At 41.8% G+C, this 20,213-nt stretch overlaps 1 protein-coding gene across 6 annotated transcripts in view; it reads right to left on the bottom strand.

Annotated features, from left to right (window-relative positions):
- The window catches only part of GARNL3 (GTPase activating Rap/RanGAP domain like 3), a 564,903-nt gene that overhangs the window by 88,884 nt on the left and 455,806 nt on the right, over window positions 1-20,213 (bottom strand). For 5 of the 6 annotated variants that reach the window (XM_033962150.1, XM_033962147.1, XM_033962148.1 and 2 more), the window contains 2 exons: window positions 20,028-20,139; window positions 15,644-15,742 (listed from right to left, as the gene is read on the bottom strand). In XM_033962150.1, coding sequence (XP_033818041.1) covers window positions 15,644-15,742; window positions 20,028-20,139 — 211 coding nt within the window. The remainder of the gene's footprint in view (window positions 1-15,643; window positions 15,743-20,027; window positions 20,140-20,213) is intronic. The other variant, XM_033962149.1, reaches the window with a different exon arrangement.

Here is a 20,213-nt window from a genome sequence, read left to right as displayed (position 1 = left end):
GGATCAGCTGTGTATCCACATCAGACGATAATGGGTGTGGAGGGAGAATTTCAACATGAAAGGCTCTTTTTACCCTGGTGTTAATCAATGTTTTCTCCATTGCACATTTTTGAAAAATCAGTGACAGAAATAAAATAATCCATGCTTAAAGCATCAGTGCCATCAGCACATTATGAATACAATTTAATTGGCATCATATACCGTATCATATATATTGAAGCCATCATTAAGTGCAATTTACATGATTTGTTTTAGAAGCCCTGCTGTGGAATTGTAATAGGATGATGGAACAATTTATTTCTAGCTGGCCAGTCAGAGGCAACTGATATCACGGAGGCTGTCAATGACTTTGGAAATGCTCTCCAACAATTACAGTCAAGACGATATAAAAAGGATAGAGTCGGTCCAGAGGAAGGCTACTAAAATGATGTGTGGTCTTCGTGATAAGGTGTATGGGGACAGACTTAAAGATCTCAATCTGTATACTTTGAAGGAAAGGCGGGAGAGGGGAGATATGATAGAGACATTTAAATACCTACATAATATAAATGTGCATGAGTCGAGTCTCTTTCATTTGAAAGGAAACTCTGCAATGTGAGGGCATAGGATGAATTTAACATAACATTGTGCTTATTAACTGCGTAATCATAAGTTCAACACAGTTTACAAAAGATTATAAAAACAGTAAACATAGTCTAGAACAGGGGTGCCCAAAAGGTCATAGAAACATAGAAATAGACAGCAGATAAGGGCCCACGGCCCATCTAGTCTGCCCACCCTAATGTCCCTCCCCTACCTTTGCCCTGTGAATAGATCCCATGTGCCGATCCCATTTGGCCTTAAAATCAGGCACGCTGCTGGCCTCAATCACCTGTAGTGGAAGACTATTCCAGCGATCAACCACTCTTTCAGTGAAAAAGAATTTCCTGATGTCACCTGAGGAGTAGTGGCTCGTGGCCAGCAGGGGGTGCTGTTTATGGGACGATATTGAGGTCAGAAGCATGATAGTGCAGTATTTTTGTAGCGCCAGTTTTTCGTATGATTCTGGGTAATTCTAGTTAGACAAACATCTGTGTTAGTTAAGGACTGCGCCCAAATAGAAGCGTATGGAAAAACAGGTGAATAAAACATTTAAATATAATGTAGCTAAGGCCAGAGAAAAATATACTAATGATTAATATAAGGGAAAGCATAATAATATCTGTGTATGTACTTTGCTGTTGAGCCAAATCATGGTGGAAATCAGGATTACATGGAATCCATTTTGGGTTCTTTGTGTTTACCAGTGACTAGTTTCTGTCTTCTTTGTCCTCTCTGAATTTTTCCCGCTCCCAGCAGCGTGGTGTTAAGTAATACCACATGTACTGTAGACTGGCTAGGAAGATCACGTGTCCTAAACTAAGATATAAAATGTATGAAGTATGAATGGCCAAGATATGAATGAAATTATGAATGTTTGGGGCCCCTGAATGTAATATGTGGTGATATGATTGTGGAAATATAAATGGTTTATATAAATGGTTTTATAAGAAGAAACACTAAGAAAAAATCTTGAGCACAACATCTGGAAGTGATTAGAGTCAGTCTCAAGAATAGGGAAAAGGGGGGCATTGGAAGCCCATGCTTCAGGAAGAGGAGAGGGGGATTTAACCCCCCCTTTTTCTCCTGAGTAAGATTTCTGTGTAAGGCTGTGCAATTTGAATCTGTCAGCTTAGGAGTTTTTTTTCCTTTAAGGCTCAGAACTTGTCAGCATGGAAGGACTGAGAATTTACCATGTTAATAATTGTGAATTCTCTTGAATGTTATAATGTTAATTCAGAAATCAAAAGTAATTTTCTGAAAACTTTGTATAACTTTTAAACATGGAGGAATGTTTCTTTGTTTAAACTTTAAGACCACCCATAGAAATGTTATTGGTCGTCAAACTTGATGATGTCACTAAACCAAAAGTTATATAATAGACTGTAATGAGATAGAAAAACGAGACCATTGTGAGAAGGCCAGTCTTTGGCCACGATGATGATCTCCCATGAGCGCAACGTAAGCAATTATGCTGTTCTTTTGATCTAATAATGGGAAAATAGAACCAATAATTCAATAAATCCTGGTTATAATTTTAAAACCTTGCGCTGGTGTCATTTTGCATGTAGAATTATTTTCAAACCTGAAGCTTTCACAAATGGCGTCAATGCCCCATGCTCACACCTCGTAGTTTCCCGCCCCTGATTTTCAACGGATGCCCTCTTGTTGTCGTGGGACCCTTGAAAAAGAAGATATCTTCCTCCGCCTCGATGCGGCCCGTAAGATACTTGAACATCTCGATCATGTCTCCCCTCTCTCTGCGCTCCTCGAGCGAGTATAGCTGTAATTTGTCAAGCCGTTTTTCGTATGGAAGATCCTTGAGTCCCGAGACCATCCGGGTGGCCATTCTTTGCACCGACTCCAGTCTCAGCACATCCTTGCGATAATTCGGCCTCCAGAATTGCACACAGTATTCCAGGTGGGGCCTCACCATGGATCTATAGAATGGCATAATGATTTCCGCCTTACGACTGACAAAACCCCTTCGTATGCAGCCCATGATTTGTCTTGCCTTGGACGAAGCCTGCTCCACTTGATTGGCAGACTTCATGTCCTCACTGACGATTACCCCCAAGTCTCGTTCTGCTACCGTTTTTGCTAGGATCTCGCCATTAAGGGTATAAGACTTGCATGGATTCTGGCTGCCCAGGTGCATAACTTTGCATTTTTTGGCATTGAAGTTGAGTTGCCATGTCCTAGACCATCGCTCCATAGGAGTAGGTCGTGCATCATGTTGTCGGGCATTGAATCTTCGTCTGTTGTGCATTTGCCCACTACATTACTCAGTTTGGCGTCATCGGCGAATAATGTTATTTTACCTCGAAGCCCTTCTGCCAAGTCTCTTATAAAGATGTTGAATAGGATTGGGCCCAAGACTGAGCCCTGTGGTACTCCACTAATCACCTCCGTCATTTCGGAGGGGGTGCCGTTCACCACCACCCTTTGGAGCCTACCTCCAAGCCAGCTCCCAACCCATTTCGTCAATGTGTCACCTAATCCTATAGAACTCATCTTGCTCAGTAACCTGCGGTCGATCGCAATCGATCAGTAGTTCACAAAGGCAACGTGAGTCGATCCCCTTGCCTTCGCATTCTACTTGCTTCCCGACTCAGAAGTGCCAAGCCGATCAACGTCCCCTACCCGATGTCAATTCTGACGTCGGAGAGGAAGTTCCAGGCCAGCCAATCGCTTCAAAAATGACATCGGGGAGAGGAAATCTGATCGGCCCAACGCTTCTGTGTGGGGAAGCAGGGAGAGCTTGGGGCGGTGATGGTTTGGAGGCCTGTTCCCCAATAGCGGCGGCAGTGGCTTGGGAGCAGGCAGGGAGACAGAAAGAAAGAAGGGAAAAAGAAAGAAAGAAAGGGGGGACAGGAAGACAGAAAGAAAGGGGGCATGGAGAGAGAAAGACAGACAGAAAAAAAGGGGGGCAGGGAATTAGAAAGAAAGAAAGAGGAGGGGGGCAGGGAGAGAGGAAGAAAAAGTTGGTGGAAGGAATGAGGTCTGGAAGCATACAGCAGGCTGAAAGAAGGGAAGAAATATTGGATGCACAGTCAGAAGAATAAAGTGCAACCAGATACTCATGAAATCACCAGACAACAAAGGTAGGAAAAATGATTTTACAGTATTTCCAATTTACTGATCAAAATGTGTCCGTTTTGAGAATTTATATCTGCTGTCTATATTTTGCACTATGGCCCCCTTTCACTAAACCACAAGAGCAGCACAGGCCATTCAGCACAGCTCCCTGCGCTAAAAACCGCTATGTCTATTTTTGTATAGTTGTTCCTGAGGTGACATTGCATAAAGTTATTTGCCTTGACCTCAGAAAACCTGCGGAATATAAATGATAATTAACATTTTCTTTGCGTACAGTGTGTTTTGTGTTTTTTTTTAAATTTTATTGTTGGTAGATCATTTTGACTTGGTCATTTTAAAAGTAGCTCGCAAGCCCAAAAAGTGTGGGCACCCCTGGTCTAGAAGATAGGAATAAGTTAATTAACCAAATACTTTGAAAAGAGATGTCTTCAACTGTGGTGATAGGCTACGGAGTAATCTAAGGAAATACTTTTTTACAGAAAGGGTGGTAGATGCATGGTACAGTCTCCTGGAAGAGATGGTGGAAACAGAGACTGTGTCTGAAATCACGAGGGCCTGGGATAGGCACGTGGGATCTCTCAGAGAGCGAAAGAGATCATGGTTACTATGGATGGGCAGACTAGATGTGTCATTTGGCCTCTATCTGCTGTCATGTTTCTATGTTTTGAGAACTGTGCACTGTATTAAATTGATAGTATGGTCAACAAAATCCCTTATATGGCATAATTCCACACACAGAATAACCAATACAAGCAAGGTTTATTCTCTCTGTTCATTCAGGTGTGAAGGGTTTTCCACAACTGATGGCTTCTCCATTCATTACTTAAAGAAATCTCTCCTATTACTCGATTACTGACAATAAAATCTTTTGTATAGGAAAACATTTTTTCTTTTTAGTGATCTTTCTCTGCTTACAATATATGTGAAGCGTGAAAGCAAAAAGACCATTTCTAATATAATCAGATGTGGGATATTTCCCATAAGACCACAGTGCCATTCATAAAACCTACACCCATTCATTTTCTTCCTTCCATAGATCTTTATAATGAGCTGACACTTATACTGTCTCCAAGGCGATGAAAGGAATATGGTAATATGGTTTATTAACAGAAGGGGAATGTGTAGCCATTCTGCTGAGACAACAGAGCTACTTATATGCATAAGAGTTGTGATTCATGATTTGATATTATAGACAAAATTTACTGGGATGGACTTCTTGTATTATGAAACACATCATAAAAATGGACATAAGCATGTGAAAGGCACATTGCAAATGGGTAAATGTACTAAATATTTGTTTTTAAAAAAAAAAGATTTTATATGGGCTTGCTGGAGTTTTCTCTATATCCGGTTATTTTTTTCATGTGGCAAATCACTGTTCCTATTATTCTGATGACAGTGAGCTCTATAAATAATTGGAGAGGAAGGAAGTGGGTACGGTAGCAAAGCAGGAAGGAGAGGAAAATGGAATAGAGGGGAGAATGGCCAGACAGCAACAAGGAGGAGAGAGGAAGTAGGAGAGCAGGTGGAAAAGTGAAGAGGAGGATGGGGGAGAAAAAGCTAGGGCAACAGATAAATGGAACAGAAAAGGCCTTGGATATATAAAGTATGGTAACAATATTGCCAAAGCCCTCTCCTCACAAGAAAAAAAAAAAAACCAAAAAGTAAAGAAAAACCTTCTAAGGAACACATTTTCTAAACCAATAACACAAAATAGATTTCCCTACCAGTTCATCAAATCAAAAAAACCCACTTATACAGTACAAATCCAAAAACGCAGACTGTTCGGGGATTGGGTCAGTCTGGATTATCGGATTTTCCAGATCTCAGGCAGTACTTTTAAAATTGTAATTTAAGGTATTGTGATCAGGCTGGGCGGTTATCACCTGCCACTCCACCATCTCCAGGCACCTCTGGTCTTTCTCACTCACACACTTCTAAAAACCAACCATGGGCGATCTGTGGCCGAGTCTTCCCAGCTGACTGATTCACTATGAGTCATCATGCAAATTAATGCGATCGGAGGCATGCCCCACAGCGACCCCACGGATCGCTGCAGAGCGATCCTGACAGATGCATAGACCATCTTCTTTGCCTGCAGATGCAGTCTGCACATGCGCATGCTCTCCGCACAAGCGAGGTCAAAATAAGGGGGGGGGGGCTTTAATGGAACAGGACATGCTTTACCAGAGTTTTATGGAACAAAACACGCTGCTGCCAGGAACAAAACACGCTTTTAACCCGCACTGCAGGGAAGGGCAGCAAAGAGCAAGAGAGTCGACAGGGACAGGGCGGCAGAAAGCAGGAGAGTCGGCAGAGCTTGCCTTCTTGTGCTTTTTGCACAAGGGAGATATGTTTAAAATGTTATATTTTGTTGGTTTTATTTTTGTTTTGATACTGGGATTTCAGGGCGGCAGAGAGCAGGACAGTCAGCTAGGATGTGAGCAACTGGTCCTCAGCCGTCACTTCTTTTTGGATCGGCCAGCCCAATCGGTGTTCTTTCTTCTGTTTAGTGAATCGCTGCCTTCCTACTTTGCATGATATTTCCCATCATTTGCATGTACGGATCAAATTGAGTGCAGATCGGATCAGGCAGAAGGTTAGTGAATTGGGTTGGGGTCGGAGAAGGCTCGCAAACTGGTCGGGACATGATCGGTGAGCTTAGTGAATCTAGTCTTTAGACTCTAAGCCCTCTGAGGATACGGAAATACATATACCGTTCCTGAACGTAATTCACCTTGAGCTACCAATAAAAAGGCATTAGCTAAATCCAAATTAAATAAAGAAATAAATAGCACCGATAACCCTCCTCTCTCATTAACACATCCTTCCACCATGAGAAACACAATGTCAGTAAAAAAAAATACCACTGTTTTCTGTATGACTAAAAAGCTGCTGTTTTGTTCTATCTGAAGTGCCATGCTTTGATGACAATAATTGCTTCTTTCCTTTATCTTCTGCAATCCAGCAGTCCTCTGCAATCAAGTGAATTCAGCTTAAGTGCATCACAAATAATGATCTGTTTCAGCAGCCCCACTGAGAGCTCTGATCAACAGCACAACTCCCACCCAAAACACTGATTTACCAAGTGTTCATAATGAAGCTTGTGTGGATTTTAATCTTTAGGCCATTGTAGGAATTTATACAGACTGATCAGTTTCTTATTACCTGTAGAATATGCATCATATAATTCATATTAAAAAAAACTGTAATGCCAACCAGGATGTCACCTCTGTTGTCCAGTACTTTGGAAAAACTGAATACTGCATCAATGATTTTATGGTGAGAATACTAAAAGAAAATTTTAGGACAATGATGAAGTATTTTGATACCCAGCAGACAGGACTTAACAAAGACCTTGGCCTTCTTCCCCACTACAAAGGAATTTAAGTGACTTTGTCACTTCTCTGTCTCCTACCCACCCACCCCTCCCTCTTCCTGCGAGACTGTCACTGGAATGCTTTCATGTTTCCCTTACATATACTGATATTTTCAACATTATCTGATCTGAGGAAAAAGAAGTTAAGTCCCTCTTTTACTAAGCTGCAGTAGAGGTTTCTACTGCATCATGGGATGCTAAACGTTCCGACGTTGCTCCGACTCACATAAGAATTCTATGAGGGTCAGAGCATTTAGCTCTCTGGGCCATGGTAGAAACCTCTACTACGGTTCAGTAAAAGAGGGCCAAGGTTAGTCCAATAAAAAAGGTATTACTTTATTTCCTTTATGCTTTTTTTAACTTCTATATATTACCTTAAAATAATAAAATAAATTAATTAAAAGACATTGCTGGTTTTGTGAAGAGATGGACTGGAGATAGTGTTGTGTACAGTCACAGGGTAGCTTGAGGGAACTCAATACATCAAAGGATCTTTATCTGTCCATGGCAAGCACTAAATCTGGAACAGGAATGTCCTGAATTCCTTGGAATCAGTGGCGTACCAAGGGGGAGGGAGGTCCGCCCCGGGTGCATGCTTCAAGGGGGTGCAAAGCTGGCAGGGTCCGGAAGCTCCCACGCTGCTGAAAATGGCACCTCAGCACGGCTGCCGACTCTGCTCTGAAATATGTACGGCAGCTGCGCTAAAGTGCAGCAAGGTCCCGCGATGACTACTTCTGCTGCCTCTGCTTCGGAAGAGGTAAGTGACGTTGGGGTGGGGTGGGGGTGTGCGGACGGCAGCTGCAGTCATTGCGGGACCTTGCCGCAAATCCCTGTGTCTGCCAGCCCAGCTCCCCTCCAACGCCACTTACTTCTTCCGGAGCAGAGGCAGCAGAAGTAGTCATCGCAGGACCTTGCTGATTTTGATGGAAAGCAGCATAGCAGGGTGGTGGAAGGTGAAAAAGTGGGTCAGGATAGTATGGAAGGTTGTGGAGGGTGAGAAAGGAGGTCAGGGTGATATGCAGCGTGGTGAAGGGTGAGAAATGGGGTCAGGGTGGTATGGAAGCGTGCTGGAGGGAGAGAAAGGGGCAAATGCTGATGGAATTGCAGGGAAAGGGGAAAGAGACATAAGGGGGAAGGATACTGGATGGAATTGGGCTGGAGGGAAAGAAAGGGGGCTGATGCTGATGGAATTGGTGTGCAGGGAAAGGGGGGAAACATAAGGGGGAAGGATACTGGATGGAATTGGGTTGGAACAGAAAGAACGGGGGCTGATGCTGATGGAAGTGGGGGGAAGGGAGAGGAGAGAGTGACATGCCAGACCATGGGGGTGTGGGAGAGGGAAGGAGAGGAGAGAGATGCCAAACCATTGGAGGACGGAAGGGAAGAAGATGGATGCCAGAACAATGGGGGTGATGGGAGAGATGAAAGGGGGAGGCATAAAGTTTCTGGAAGGGGACTAGAAAGCGAGAAGATGTCATATAGAAGAGGCAGAGAGAGGGTAGACAGTGGATGAAAGGAAGAGAGTGACAAGAAGATGAGGAAAGCAGAAACCAGAGAAGACAAGGTAGAAAAAAAATTCTATTTATTTATTTATTTTTTTGCTTTAGGGGAGATGCATTGCTGTTTTTGTGGTGTTGCATTGTATGCAGAGTTCAGCTTCTTAGTGCTTTAGTTTAACCTTTGTCTACGTATTTACAAAACTGTAGAGCGTTTTTTTAGCGTTGGCATCTGAACTATTACCACCATGGCTAAAAACCACACTACAGTTTTGTAAAAGGGGGAGGAGTTAGTTTGTGATTACATATGAGGCAAAGGTGTTTTTCTGTGTTCTGTGTGTTCGAAAAGACATGGTTTTCTGTTAGGATTGACTGTGTAGGATAGATCTGTACTAGTCTGGCTTGTTTAATTTTACAATGGGTGTATTGATGTTGTACTGCTTACTGCAGTATGTAAGATGCTGTCTTTTCCTAGGTACACTCTTGTGTGACGTGTGGATTGTTACTAAAAATCATGTTTTTCATACAGATGGGGGTGTGTGTCAAAAAATTATGGACCCCGGGTGTCACATATGCTAGGTACGCCACTTCTTGGAATCCCTATAATATAGAAGGTCAATGTTTCGGGATAACATATTGAGAGCATGCTGCTTGCCTGAGAGACATTCCTCACTCTCCCATGGTCAATAGATGGTGACTGACTGTAATTACCCATCTCATGTTAAAACTAGAGGCTGATCGAATTTCAATTTCGGTTTCGGCTTTGGTGCTGAAACTGTCCCCAAATCCACATATGGCCAATACATTTTCAGATGAAATCAAAATTTCTTTCACTATTCAGTGGCTGTCCTTCTTCTCTTTTCCCTTCCCAATCCCAAAGATAAGAAGTTTTGCGAGATTCCTGCTGTAGATTACGGCAATTATTTTGGGATTGGAGCCATCATGACCAGGAGTGATCTGATCGCCTCTGCCCATGTTGGCTCCAATCCCAAAATAGCTGCCACACCTCTAATAGCAATCTCTTGAGATGATTGGGGAGGAGGAAGTAGGAGCGAGCTCCTTTGCTGCTTAGGAATGGGGGTGGCAGTGGCACTGATAGAGGTGGAAGAGGAGGAGGGAGGGAGAGAGTGGAGGTTGCTCCCAGTTGGAGGTCTGAGCGGTGTCGGTCAAAACTGAGCAGCAAGTTTCAGCTGCAACTGAAAACCCCCCCAAAATAAAACAGTTTTGGTCACCCTCTAGCTAAAACATATGGGCCTAAAAAATTATGGCTTGGGATGGAAGTTCTAAGGACAGGAGTCTTAATGCTCTAAGATTTTGCAAGTTGGCAATCAAGGAATTAAAAAAAACAACAACCAGAAAAGGATCAAGATTTTTCCCACACTTCTTTCACCAAATTCTGTAACATTTCAAATGGATAGGTTAGAAAGAACTGATGAAAGTTTTCTTATCTGGCACTACCACTTTTCTTCTGGGACAAGTTGTACGACACTAATTATCAAGTGCTATATTTAATGAGAAATATTTGTTTTGTACAAAGAAACTGCTTTAGCATAATGAATGGAAGCTCAGGTGAGCTGCAGACCAAGTTGGTTCTGTACTTCTTACTCTTCCTTTCCTAAGTATCACAACTGACAAAACAGGATACACCACAGAATGCTATAAAAAATAAATTTAAAAAATATGGAACTGGATCAATCGGGTAGGTTTACTAAGCAGTGTCAAGCAGCTGGTTAGGTTTTACTGATTTAAAACAGCCAGCTCGGCAAACATCTATGTTAGCTGCTTAATGTTCTTATTGGGCATGATAATGGTGGAGCAGAGATGTGGTTGTCTGTGACATCTAGTGCGCTGGTGGGTATCTTGCGCTAGTTGTCATGACTGCCAATTAACACAGCTGCACTACTGCTGCCCCAAGAAGTGGTAGTAAGTGCAGTGGCACTACCAGCATGGAAGCATGTCCACAGCTCTTTCTCCAAAGTCTCCTAAACCTTCCTATCATCTGATCCCCCTTGACATCCAAATCGCCACCCCATAACTCCCTGATCAAAGTCCCTGACCTCCTCAACTCCTCAATCTTATTTCCTAATCCCTCCCCGATGCATTACCCCTCCAATCTCCCTAAGTCCCTCTTCCACCAAACTGCAAAACTCAATTAGCCCCTCTCCTGACACAAAGGGTTCACCCACATGTGAGCATCAGCCTCTCCCTCCACCCTCTCCGGCCCCCTAATGCCTACCGAAGGTGGTCATAGGTGGCAAAGTGGGCTGGAGTAGTAGTGTCCCTCTGCTACTGGCAATCTAGCTGTGGCACTCAAAATGGCCACCATGACCTCTAGTGGTAGGCTTATGGTACTACCTCTACAAGGTCAGCTTTCCATAGAGACCCAGAGGAGGGCAACCTTCAGCCATTCCTATTTACCTAGATAAATGGCTTTGAAAAATTTTGTTCTTAAGTAAGAAATGAAACACTAACTTGCAGGAGACTTATAATGTTTTTAAGTATAATAACATTTACTGTCATTAACCCAGCTTCTGTGGCCCTTGCCCTTTGTCATCAAAAAACATTAAACAGTTCTACTGAATGGGGTGGATATTCATACTGCAGGAGGCAACCCGACTTACCTTCCAAAGTTGATGGTGAACCTGGATTTTCAATGTTAGGGCCATATCCAGTCACTGCTCCCAGTTATATCTAGTTGTGTCATGTCCAGCCCAAAAGTATATGCTAGATTCATAAAGTGCACAGTATCTCTGCCTATACTTTTGGACTAGGGTGTAGAGTGGACCCTGTTCCCAGAATGTTCTCTCATGCCCATTTCCCATGGGCATGAGAGAACATTCTGGGAACAGGGTCCACTCTACACCCTAGTCCAAAAGTATAGGCAGAGATACTGTGCACTTTATGCATCTAGCATATAAAACTATGCACCTAATGGTACATGCACTTCAACTGAAAATGAAACTCGAGGAGGCAGGGAAGATCCGGGAAATTACAGACCGGTAAGCCTGCCTTCAGTGCTGGGCAAAAAGGTGGAAAGAATGATAAAAAATAAAATTGTGGAACATGTAGACAAACATGATTTAATGAGACAGAGTCAGCATGGGTTTATCTGATGGAGATCTTGCCTCACAAATTTGCTTGACTTCTTTGAAGGTGTGAATAAACATTTGGATAAAGGTGAGCCAGTTGATGTAATATATCTAGATTTTCAGAAAGCTTTTGACAAAGTTCCTCATGAGAGGCTCTTGAGAAAATTAAAGAGTCATGGGATAGTTGACAAAGTTCAGTTGTGGATTAGGAATTGGTTATTAGACAGAAAACAGAGGGTAGGATTAAATGGTCATTTTTCTCAATGGAGGAGAGTAAACAGTGGAATGCCGCAGGGATCTGTACTGGGACCAGTGCTATTTAACTTATTTATAAATGATATGGAAACTGGAATGGCAAGTGAGGTGATTAAATTTGCAGATGACACTAAACTGTTCAAAGTTGTTAAAATGCATGCAGATTGTGAAAAATTGCAGGCAGACCTTAGGAAATTGGAAGACTGGTGTCCAAGTGGCAGAAGAAATTTAATGTGGACAAATGCAAAGTGATGCACATTGGGAAGAATAACTCATATCACAGTTACCGGATGCTACGGTCCACTTTGGGGGTTAGCACCCAAGAAAATAATCTGGGTTTCATTGTAGACAATACGATGAAACCTTACGCCCAATGTGCAACGGTGGCTAAAAAAGCAAATAAGATGAAAGGAATTATTAAAAAAGGGATGGTTAACAAGACTAAGAATATTATAATGCCTTTGTATCACTCCATGGTGCGACCTCATTTAGAGTATTGCATTCAATTCTGGTCTCTTATCTCAAGAAAGATATAGTGACAATAGTAAAGTTTAAAGAAGAGTAACCAAGATGATAAAGGGGATGGAACTCCTCTCATTTGAGGAAAGGCTAAAAATGTTAGGGCTCTTCAGCCTGATAAAGAGACAGCTGAGGGGAGATATGATTGAAGTCTACAAAATCTTGAGTGGAGTAGAACAGGTAGAAGTGGATCGATATTTCACTCCGTCAAAAATGACAAAGACTAGTAGACACTCAATGAAGTTAAAGTGAAATGCTTTTAAAACCAATAGGAGGAAATATTTTTTCACTCGGAGAATAATTAAGCTCTGGAATGCATTGCCAGAGGTTGTGGTAAGAATGGATAAGATAGTTGGTTTTAAGGAAGGTTTGGATAATTTCCTGGAGGAGAAGTCCATAGTCTGTTATTAAGAAAGACATGGGGGAAGCCACTGCTTGCCTTGGATCGATAGCATGGAATGTTGCTACTCCTTGGGTTTTGGCCAAGTACTAGGGACCTGGATTGGCCACCATGAGAACAGGTTACTGGCTTGATGGACCATTGGTCTGACCCAGAAAGGCTATTCTTATGTTTTTATGTTCTTACATGCCTAGTAGATCATTAAGTTCAGAAGCAGCAATGTGATTGTTGGTAGATTCAGTACATTATAGGGCTCATTTTCAAAAAATCAGATGTAAAAAACCCCAGCATAAACTGGCACTTGGACATCTTAATTGCCAAAATGTCCAAGTGCTGATTTTCAAATTTAACTGGCTCTGAGGTAGTGCGCTCCAACTGCCACCATTCCCTCACTTACAGCAGAGGCAACTTAAGCCACACACAAGAAAGAAGGTAAAGTTCAGCTTGCCTCTTATACTACAACCTACACAGCCGACTTGGATTGCTGTTTGTGAGTTGCGGTGCCATCAAGGGTTGAGCGAACTGCACTGTCCAGACAAGGGAGCAGAGAATCGAAGCTGGAGGATCTGTGGGCTGTTGAGTGTGATGAACAGTGGTCCAGAGAGTCGAGAAATGCTTCTCTCTGCTTTGGAAGGTGATCCCATAGCTGATGTGTAGAGATCGATGACGGCGGTTGCCCAGCTGAAACAGCTAAAGCTCCAGAGACGATAACATTGATGACTGAGGGAATTAAAATCAAGTCCTTCCTGACTTTTGTTCTATTATTTATATTATATCTATTTCTTTTTTATTTCTTTTGTTTAGTTTTCATTTAAAAATTTTTCTTAGAATTCTATTGTTTTTCATTCCATTCTATTCATATGCCGTCATCTACCTTTTCTTTTCTCCTCACTTCAAATGTTTATTTTTTCTTATATTTCTATATTTGATTAATTCTTAAATTATTTTCTATTTAATTAGTTTCTTTCTATTACTTTATTATTTTGGTATGTACGTTTTGTTTTTTAACAGTATGATATTGAGAGTTCTATGTATTCTTGTTAGGATGCTTTATATCTCATTTCCGCTATCTTTATTTTCTTATCTACTATTTGTTAATTTTGTTTGTCCTTGGTACTTTAGTTAGATTGTGAGCCTTCGGGACAGTAAGGGAATTTCAAAGTACCCATTCTTTATTTAATTCATCTTATTTTATTGTATCCTTTATTGTATATTTAATGTATATTTCTCTGTAAACCGCTTGGAACTTAACGGATTTAGCGGTATATAAGAAATAAATAACATAACATAACATAATCAAAAAACATAGGGCTTCTTTTACTAAGGTGCACTAGCGGTTTTAGCACACGCTTAGTGCGCACTACAATGCCATGCGTGCTAAATGCTAACGCCTCCATAGAGCTTGCGTTAGTATTTTTCATTTAGCGCGTGGTTTGCACGCGCTTATCTTAAGCGTGTGCTGAAAATGCTAGCGCACCTTAGTAAAAGGAGCCCATTGTCTTGGCCTGGTGTCGGGGAAGCAGGGAGAAATCGGCAGCGGTGGTTTGGGGGGGCAGGGAGAGAGAAATACAGACAGACAGAAAGAAAGAAGGGGAGGCAGGGATAGCACTTTTTAGCGCAGGGAGCCTATGAGTGTCGGGAGCAGCGCGGGGCATTCATCGCAGCTCCCTGCGCTAAAAACCACTATCGCGGTTTAGTAAAAGGGAAGGGGATATATTTGTCTATTTTTGTATAGTTGTTACTGAGGTGACATTGCATATTTAAAGTCATCTGCCTTGACCTCTTTGAAAAACCCCCCAAATATAAATGATAATTAACATTTTCTCTGCATACAGTGTGCTTTCTGTTTTTTTAAATTTTATTGTTGGTAGATCATTTTGACTTGGTCATTTTAAAAGTAGCTCGCACCCCTGGCCTAGGTAATGCCATTGAAAATCTGAGTAACATATGCCCAGTAGCAGGATTCCCAAGTAGGAGTCACTCCTACCCAGATAAGTCCTGCCAAAAAAAACGGCCCCATCGTTAGATTGCTTAGAACAATGTTTAGCCAATGGAATGTCTGGATTGGACCCATATTACTGGCTAAGTGCAAATCTACATAAAGAAAAGCCTAGTCAGTGGAATGGGCTTACGACAATGGGGATGATGCCCCCAAACTACCAATGAGATAGCAGTAACTGCATACCTTAAAACAATAGACTGAAATTTATTACAACATAATGCATTTGGATCTTTGAGTTCCAAGATTTTCTTTTATTGGAATGGTTTTGACTCTTAGCACCCGGCATATAAATATGTTATTGTAACATGAGGAAACCTGAAGGCAGAACATCTGTAGGTAGCTTTGCAATTTTGCAGACATGAAGCAATGGTGCTTCACTAAGGACTGTGAAGTTTGGAAACTTTTATGTGCATAAAGGATGTTCCCTAAATTGACTTTGAATGCACTAATCTTCCAAATTAATGCTTGTACAGTTGACTTATGCACATTAAAATATTTTATACAGTATTAATTAAACTTAACATGCATTAACTTCTGAAACAAACTGAAAAAAAATCTCAGACTGAAATCAGACAAAGGTCCCCCCAAAGATCTGAAAACGAACCACATTGACTCTGCCTCTGAAATAGTACCAGTGGGAGCTACTGTAAGCTGAGATGGTGCAGTGAGAAGGAATTACAATGTTCACCTTGCGTATTAATCTTTCATGCCAAGAAGGAACAGACTGTAACCCTTTATGCTTGAAGGCCCTGGTCCAGATATCATTTCATGAACATTTTGTCAAAAAACAAAGCCAGAACACAGCAGCATGTTAAAAATCCATACCTTTATCTGCCCTGGTAATTAAAAGATCCAGAGTTTCCAAGATATGCATTTGTTTCACTTGGAGAGTTTTATCAAACACTTGCACTGATGGCTGGCCATCTGCGGGGGGAAAAAAAGCAAGTTACCCAGTTTTGAATGTCTAATATGCCCAGATCCAGTGCAAGAGGATTGGGCATTCTAGCTGAGCTTTCCAGTAGCATGGACACAAGGGAACTTGGAGGCCTGGGTCTCACCACTTTGGGCTCAGGCCTTTTCTAATACTGCAGCACCTATGAATGGCTGGCGGGGATGCCCAAGCTGCGCCATCAAAGAGATTGACTGTCCGAAGTCCCCGCTTTCAGCTGCTGATGCCATCACTACTCATGCATGCTCAGTTTGTGTATGAACTGAAATATGTGGGAGTTAGGGTTACCAGACGTTTGTGAAAACCCAGACATGCCTCTTTTTAGAGGACTGTCTGGGTGCTCGGAGGGATTTCCAAAACCTGGCACTTTGTCTGGGTTTTGGAAGTCCCTGAGCTCGAGGCTACATCATGCGTGGACTTCAACGCGGTGACATCATATGCATATGACTTAATTTTGTTGACGTCCGCGCATGTACAGAGGCCCTCCAGACCTCAAGGAAGGAGACAGGAGGTTTGGCTGGGGGTGGGTCTGGGGTAGAATAGGGCGGAGCTGGAGGCGGGAAGGGGCAGGGCCAGATGTCTTCTTTTTTTTTTTTTTAAACAGGGGAAATCTGGAAACCCTAGTGGGAGTGCAGGTGTTGACAGCTGAAGCACCCACTAATTTCCATGCTGCTTAGACAGCACATGGGGGTGGGGGGGTTCGAGCAGTAGATCTCTTCAGCTGGTGGGGCTTGGGCATCCCTGCAAGTAAAGGTAACTTTTAATGGGGGGAGGGGAAAGAAGAGCAGTAATGTGTGCCTCCCTCAGTCTACCCCTGCCTCCTCCCCCCAAAAATGGGCTGTTGGCTCTGCACCTGGAACCTTCAGTATTATGCCCCCTCAAAGAATTTTCAGGTTGGTTGTCAGTTCCCTCCTCTTTCGAAGACTTTGGAAAAGTGTGTAGCGCAGTGGTTAGAGCCACAGCCTCAGCACCCTCCCAGTTTGCAATATATCCAACAAAGCGATATTAGATTATTGGGTGACAGCAAGTCAGTCATTTAGTAGTTTCACGTGAGAGGAACGTCATACGTTGAATGTACATAAATATGAGCAGTTCAGAGCGGCGGCAATCTTTGCCGATCTGAGCGTTAACAAGTTCGCCAAGTAAGTCAGAGCACAGAGAGGGGCATTCTGATATTGTTCTTATTCTGACAGTTGCTATATATATTGTGTGTTTTGCATGCAGGAGTCCATTGCCCTGACGCAGCTATACAGCGAAACGCCAGTTAGCTGTATGTCGGTGGGAACGGACTAGGCAAAGACACAGCAAGAAGAATCTGAATTTTTGAATAAGATAAGAATTCTCCCTGCCTAACAAAGCTAAGTTCTTTATATGAATCATATAAACATTACGTTTTTCAATATTTTCTGGTAGGCAGGAGGGGGAGAGGCCGATGAGGTTCTTTCCCTGTCCAGTGTGATTGTTGAGTTAATTCACTGATAACGCACAGGAATCTGAGGCCTCTCCTCTTTAAGTACTAAACCTCTTAAAGTATTAAATTTCTTAAGCACAAGAAGATAAGTGTAATAGTAGGACACTCATCACTGTCCTTTTTCAAGATTATAAAAGAGAGAGGTATTTTTGTGAGTTTATAAATTAATCTCTCTGGTCCTATATATATATATATATTTTTTTTTTATTTACAAGTTACTCAATCCCTCAGGTGCATTAGATAGATTGTGAGCCCACCAGGACAGACAGGGAAAGATGTTTGAGTACTTGAATGTAAACCACTTAGGCTATAAGTGGTATATAAATAGTAAAATAAAAAAATAATTAAACTCTATAATCATGGTCACAACAGTTCTATGCTAGGGGCAACAGCTATTTATTGAGGTCTTTTAAATAGATAATGAGTAGATTTGATGATGAGGGTTGCCATTAGATATTTGGGGGTGGGTCCTATGGATGTGATGGTATAATTAGTATAATAATAATTGTTGTTGTACAATTAGATGTTATTAACCCCTCCCCCTTTTATGAAGCCGTTTAGGGTTTTTTAAAAATTACCGACCATGACGGTAAAAGCTCTGACGCTCACAAGAATTCTATGAGCATCGGAGCTTTTAACGCCATGGCCAGCGATAAAAAACCCTAACGCAGCTTCATAAAAAGGGGGGGAGGGTAACGTTTGTAACTTGTTATAATGAGCTGTTTTTAGACTTGCAAACCGCTATAGCACTTTGGTTTTTTAGCGGTATATTAGGTGTTACAATCAAATCAAATGCATGACTGAGCATCATCATACTTTTAAATAGTAAAGTTTGTTTTACTGATAAAAATAGGTGCCGATAGTTCTTTGAATTTGTGTAGCTGTCAGGACTTGTTTTGCTTTGACTGCAGCTACTTTTTGCTGTCCCTCCTCTAGAAGCTGCCACCCTAGGTGACTGCCTAGTTTTGCCTAATGATTAGGCCAGCCCTGATTGTACCCTCCGCATCTCTTAATTTTTATCCATTGGGATTTCCTATCAAGTATCTTGATGATGCTTGCAAGAGAGCATGTACTTTACTGGATATAGATTTTAGAGAAGCGGATTGTCACAATCTCAAGAGTGACATGGATTAGCAACAGCTGCCAATCTCTGCCCAGGAACTTATCACACAAGAGCAGATAAAGGACAGAAAAGCCCATTTGTTTGGTTTGCTTCCTGGTGCAATGCCAGAGATTCTGGTAGATCTCAGGCTTTACATGGCAGCTGTTTTCTTTCTGGATCCCCACTCACTCCTTCCGTCTTCTGTTCTTGGTAAGGCAGTACTTTATCAAAGCTCTTCATCACATTTCTTACAATTATCTTAAAGTTCATTTCAAAAAAACAAATAATACAATAGGAAAAGTAAATCATAGATAGATTAACTCTTGCTTCAGGTCAGACAAGGAAGAGCCTTTTCTATCTCTTAGGAAGTTGAATCCTTTTAGAAAAATGTTGCAAATTATAATAAAGCTTAGGAGAGACTTTGGGTGTGGTTTAAGTACAGGAGCCCAGGATAGAAGACCACAAAAATTGACTTGGATAAGAAGTGATGTCATATAGTCAGCCTTCGATAGTTGGTAGCTAGGAAATATTCTTATAAGACCAGACCAAAATCACTGGGCAGATGGGATTTTTATCTGCTGTCATTCTATTATTTGCTATGCTCTCTTACGAATTTAAATTATTTGCAGCAAAAAATCATTTTTATACTATTTCTTCCAGCTCTCACTACAGAGAATGACCTTTTTACAGATTCTTCTATGTCTACATGCAAAAAACATGTGAATGCTGTTCCTACTACTTTTCTTGCCTGTAGTAACCAAAACTACATACACTATGGCCTCCTTTTACGAAACTGCGATAGCAGTTTCTAGCGCGGGGAGCTGCGCTGAATGGCCCACGCTGCTCCCGACGCTCATAGAGTTCCTATGAGCATCAGGAGCAGCGCAGGCCATTCAGCGCAGCTCTCTGCGCTAGAAACTGCTATCGCAGTTTTGTAAAAGGAGGGGGTAAAAAAATGAGGTAGTTTGTGAAAGTTAAAATATTCCACAATCTGTTCATGTGCATTTTATATTTAAATTTCTTTAATAAGAAATCAACAATCAAGCAAAGAGTATAGAGTATAAGAAGATCATTTTCTTACGCAAACAGCAGTTGAGTACCCACCCTCCATTCTGTCATATCTATCCCAGCCTCCACCCCACCACCCCCCATTCATCCAGAATCGTAAAATCCTATACAATTTAAGATGGCATATCATTTCAAAATAAGACTGCAAGCTTTTGAGAGAAATGCCTTTATATAGGGTTCTTACAACTTCAGGAAACTTTCTTCACTTAAAGGCACAACTCTAGCAGCAGTAATGAGTGCAGTCTATTCCTCCAAACCAATGCGAAGGGGAAGCATCGCTCATCCAAAGAATACATATTTCCCCAACAAAACCAACTTGTAAACTAACAGCTGAGGCTCCTTCCCTTGTATCCCCAAGAGATCCATTGTACCTAGCAGTGTGCCCATGGGGTCTTCCCTACGGCATTGACTAATTACCATCCTCAAACAGACAGAGTTCACTCCAAAGCAAGCATATTTCCTGGCATTTCCAAGTAAAAGCTTGAGTGACAGGGCTATAAATGCGACCAGAAATGTTTTTCCCACAGTCCATCTAAGATGATAACAGAATTGATGCTGAGATGATCTTAGTTGACATAGCGTGAGGTTTTGCAAGATTTATCAGCAGTTACTCACTAACCATCTATCAGCAGGACTCCCCCGTCTGTGGAAACCAGCAAGGACTGTCCCCAAGAATCACCACATGCAGCTTCATGAGAAAAATTGCCACAGAAACACTGGGATTCCCAGGGCTATAAGGCAATAGAAAATTTGTGATATCTTTAAGTATTTATTTTAAAATTCTTATAGGCTGCTCTATCTACAA

Source organism: Geotrypetes seraphini, chromosome 10, assembly GCF_902459505.1.
Source record: "Geotrypetes seraphini chromosome 10, aGeoSer1.1, whole genome shotgun sequence".
In the NCBI taxonomy this organism is placed as follows: Eukaryota; Metazoa; Chordata; class Amphibia; order Gymnophiona; family Dermophiidae; genus Geotrypetes; species Geotrypetes seraphini.
The sequence above is the reverse complement of the archived record's forward strand: the minus strand, read 5'-3'. Positions and strand labels throughout refer to the sequence as shown.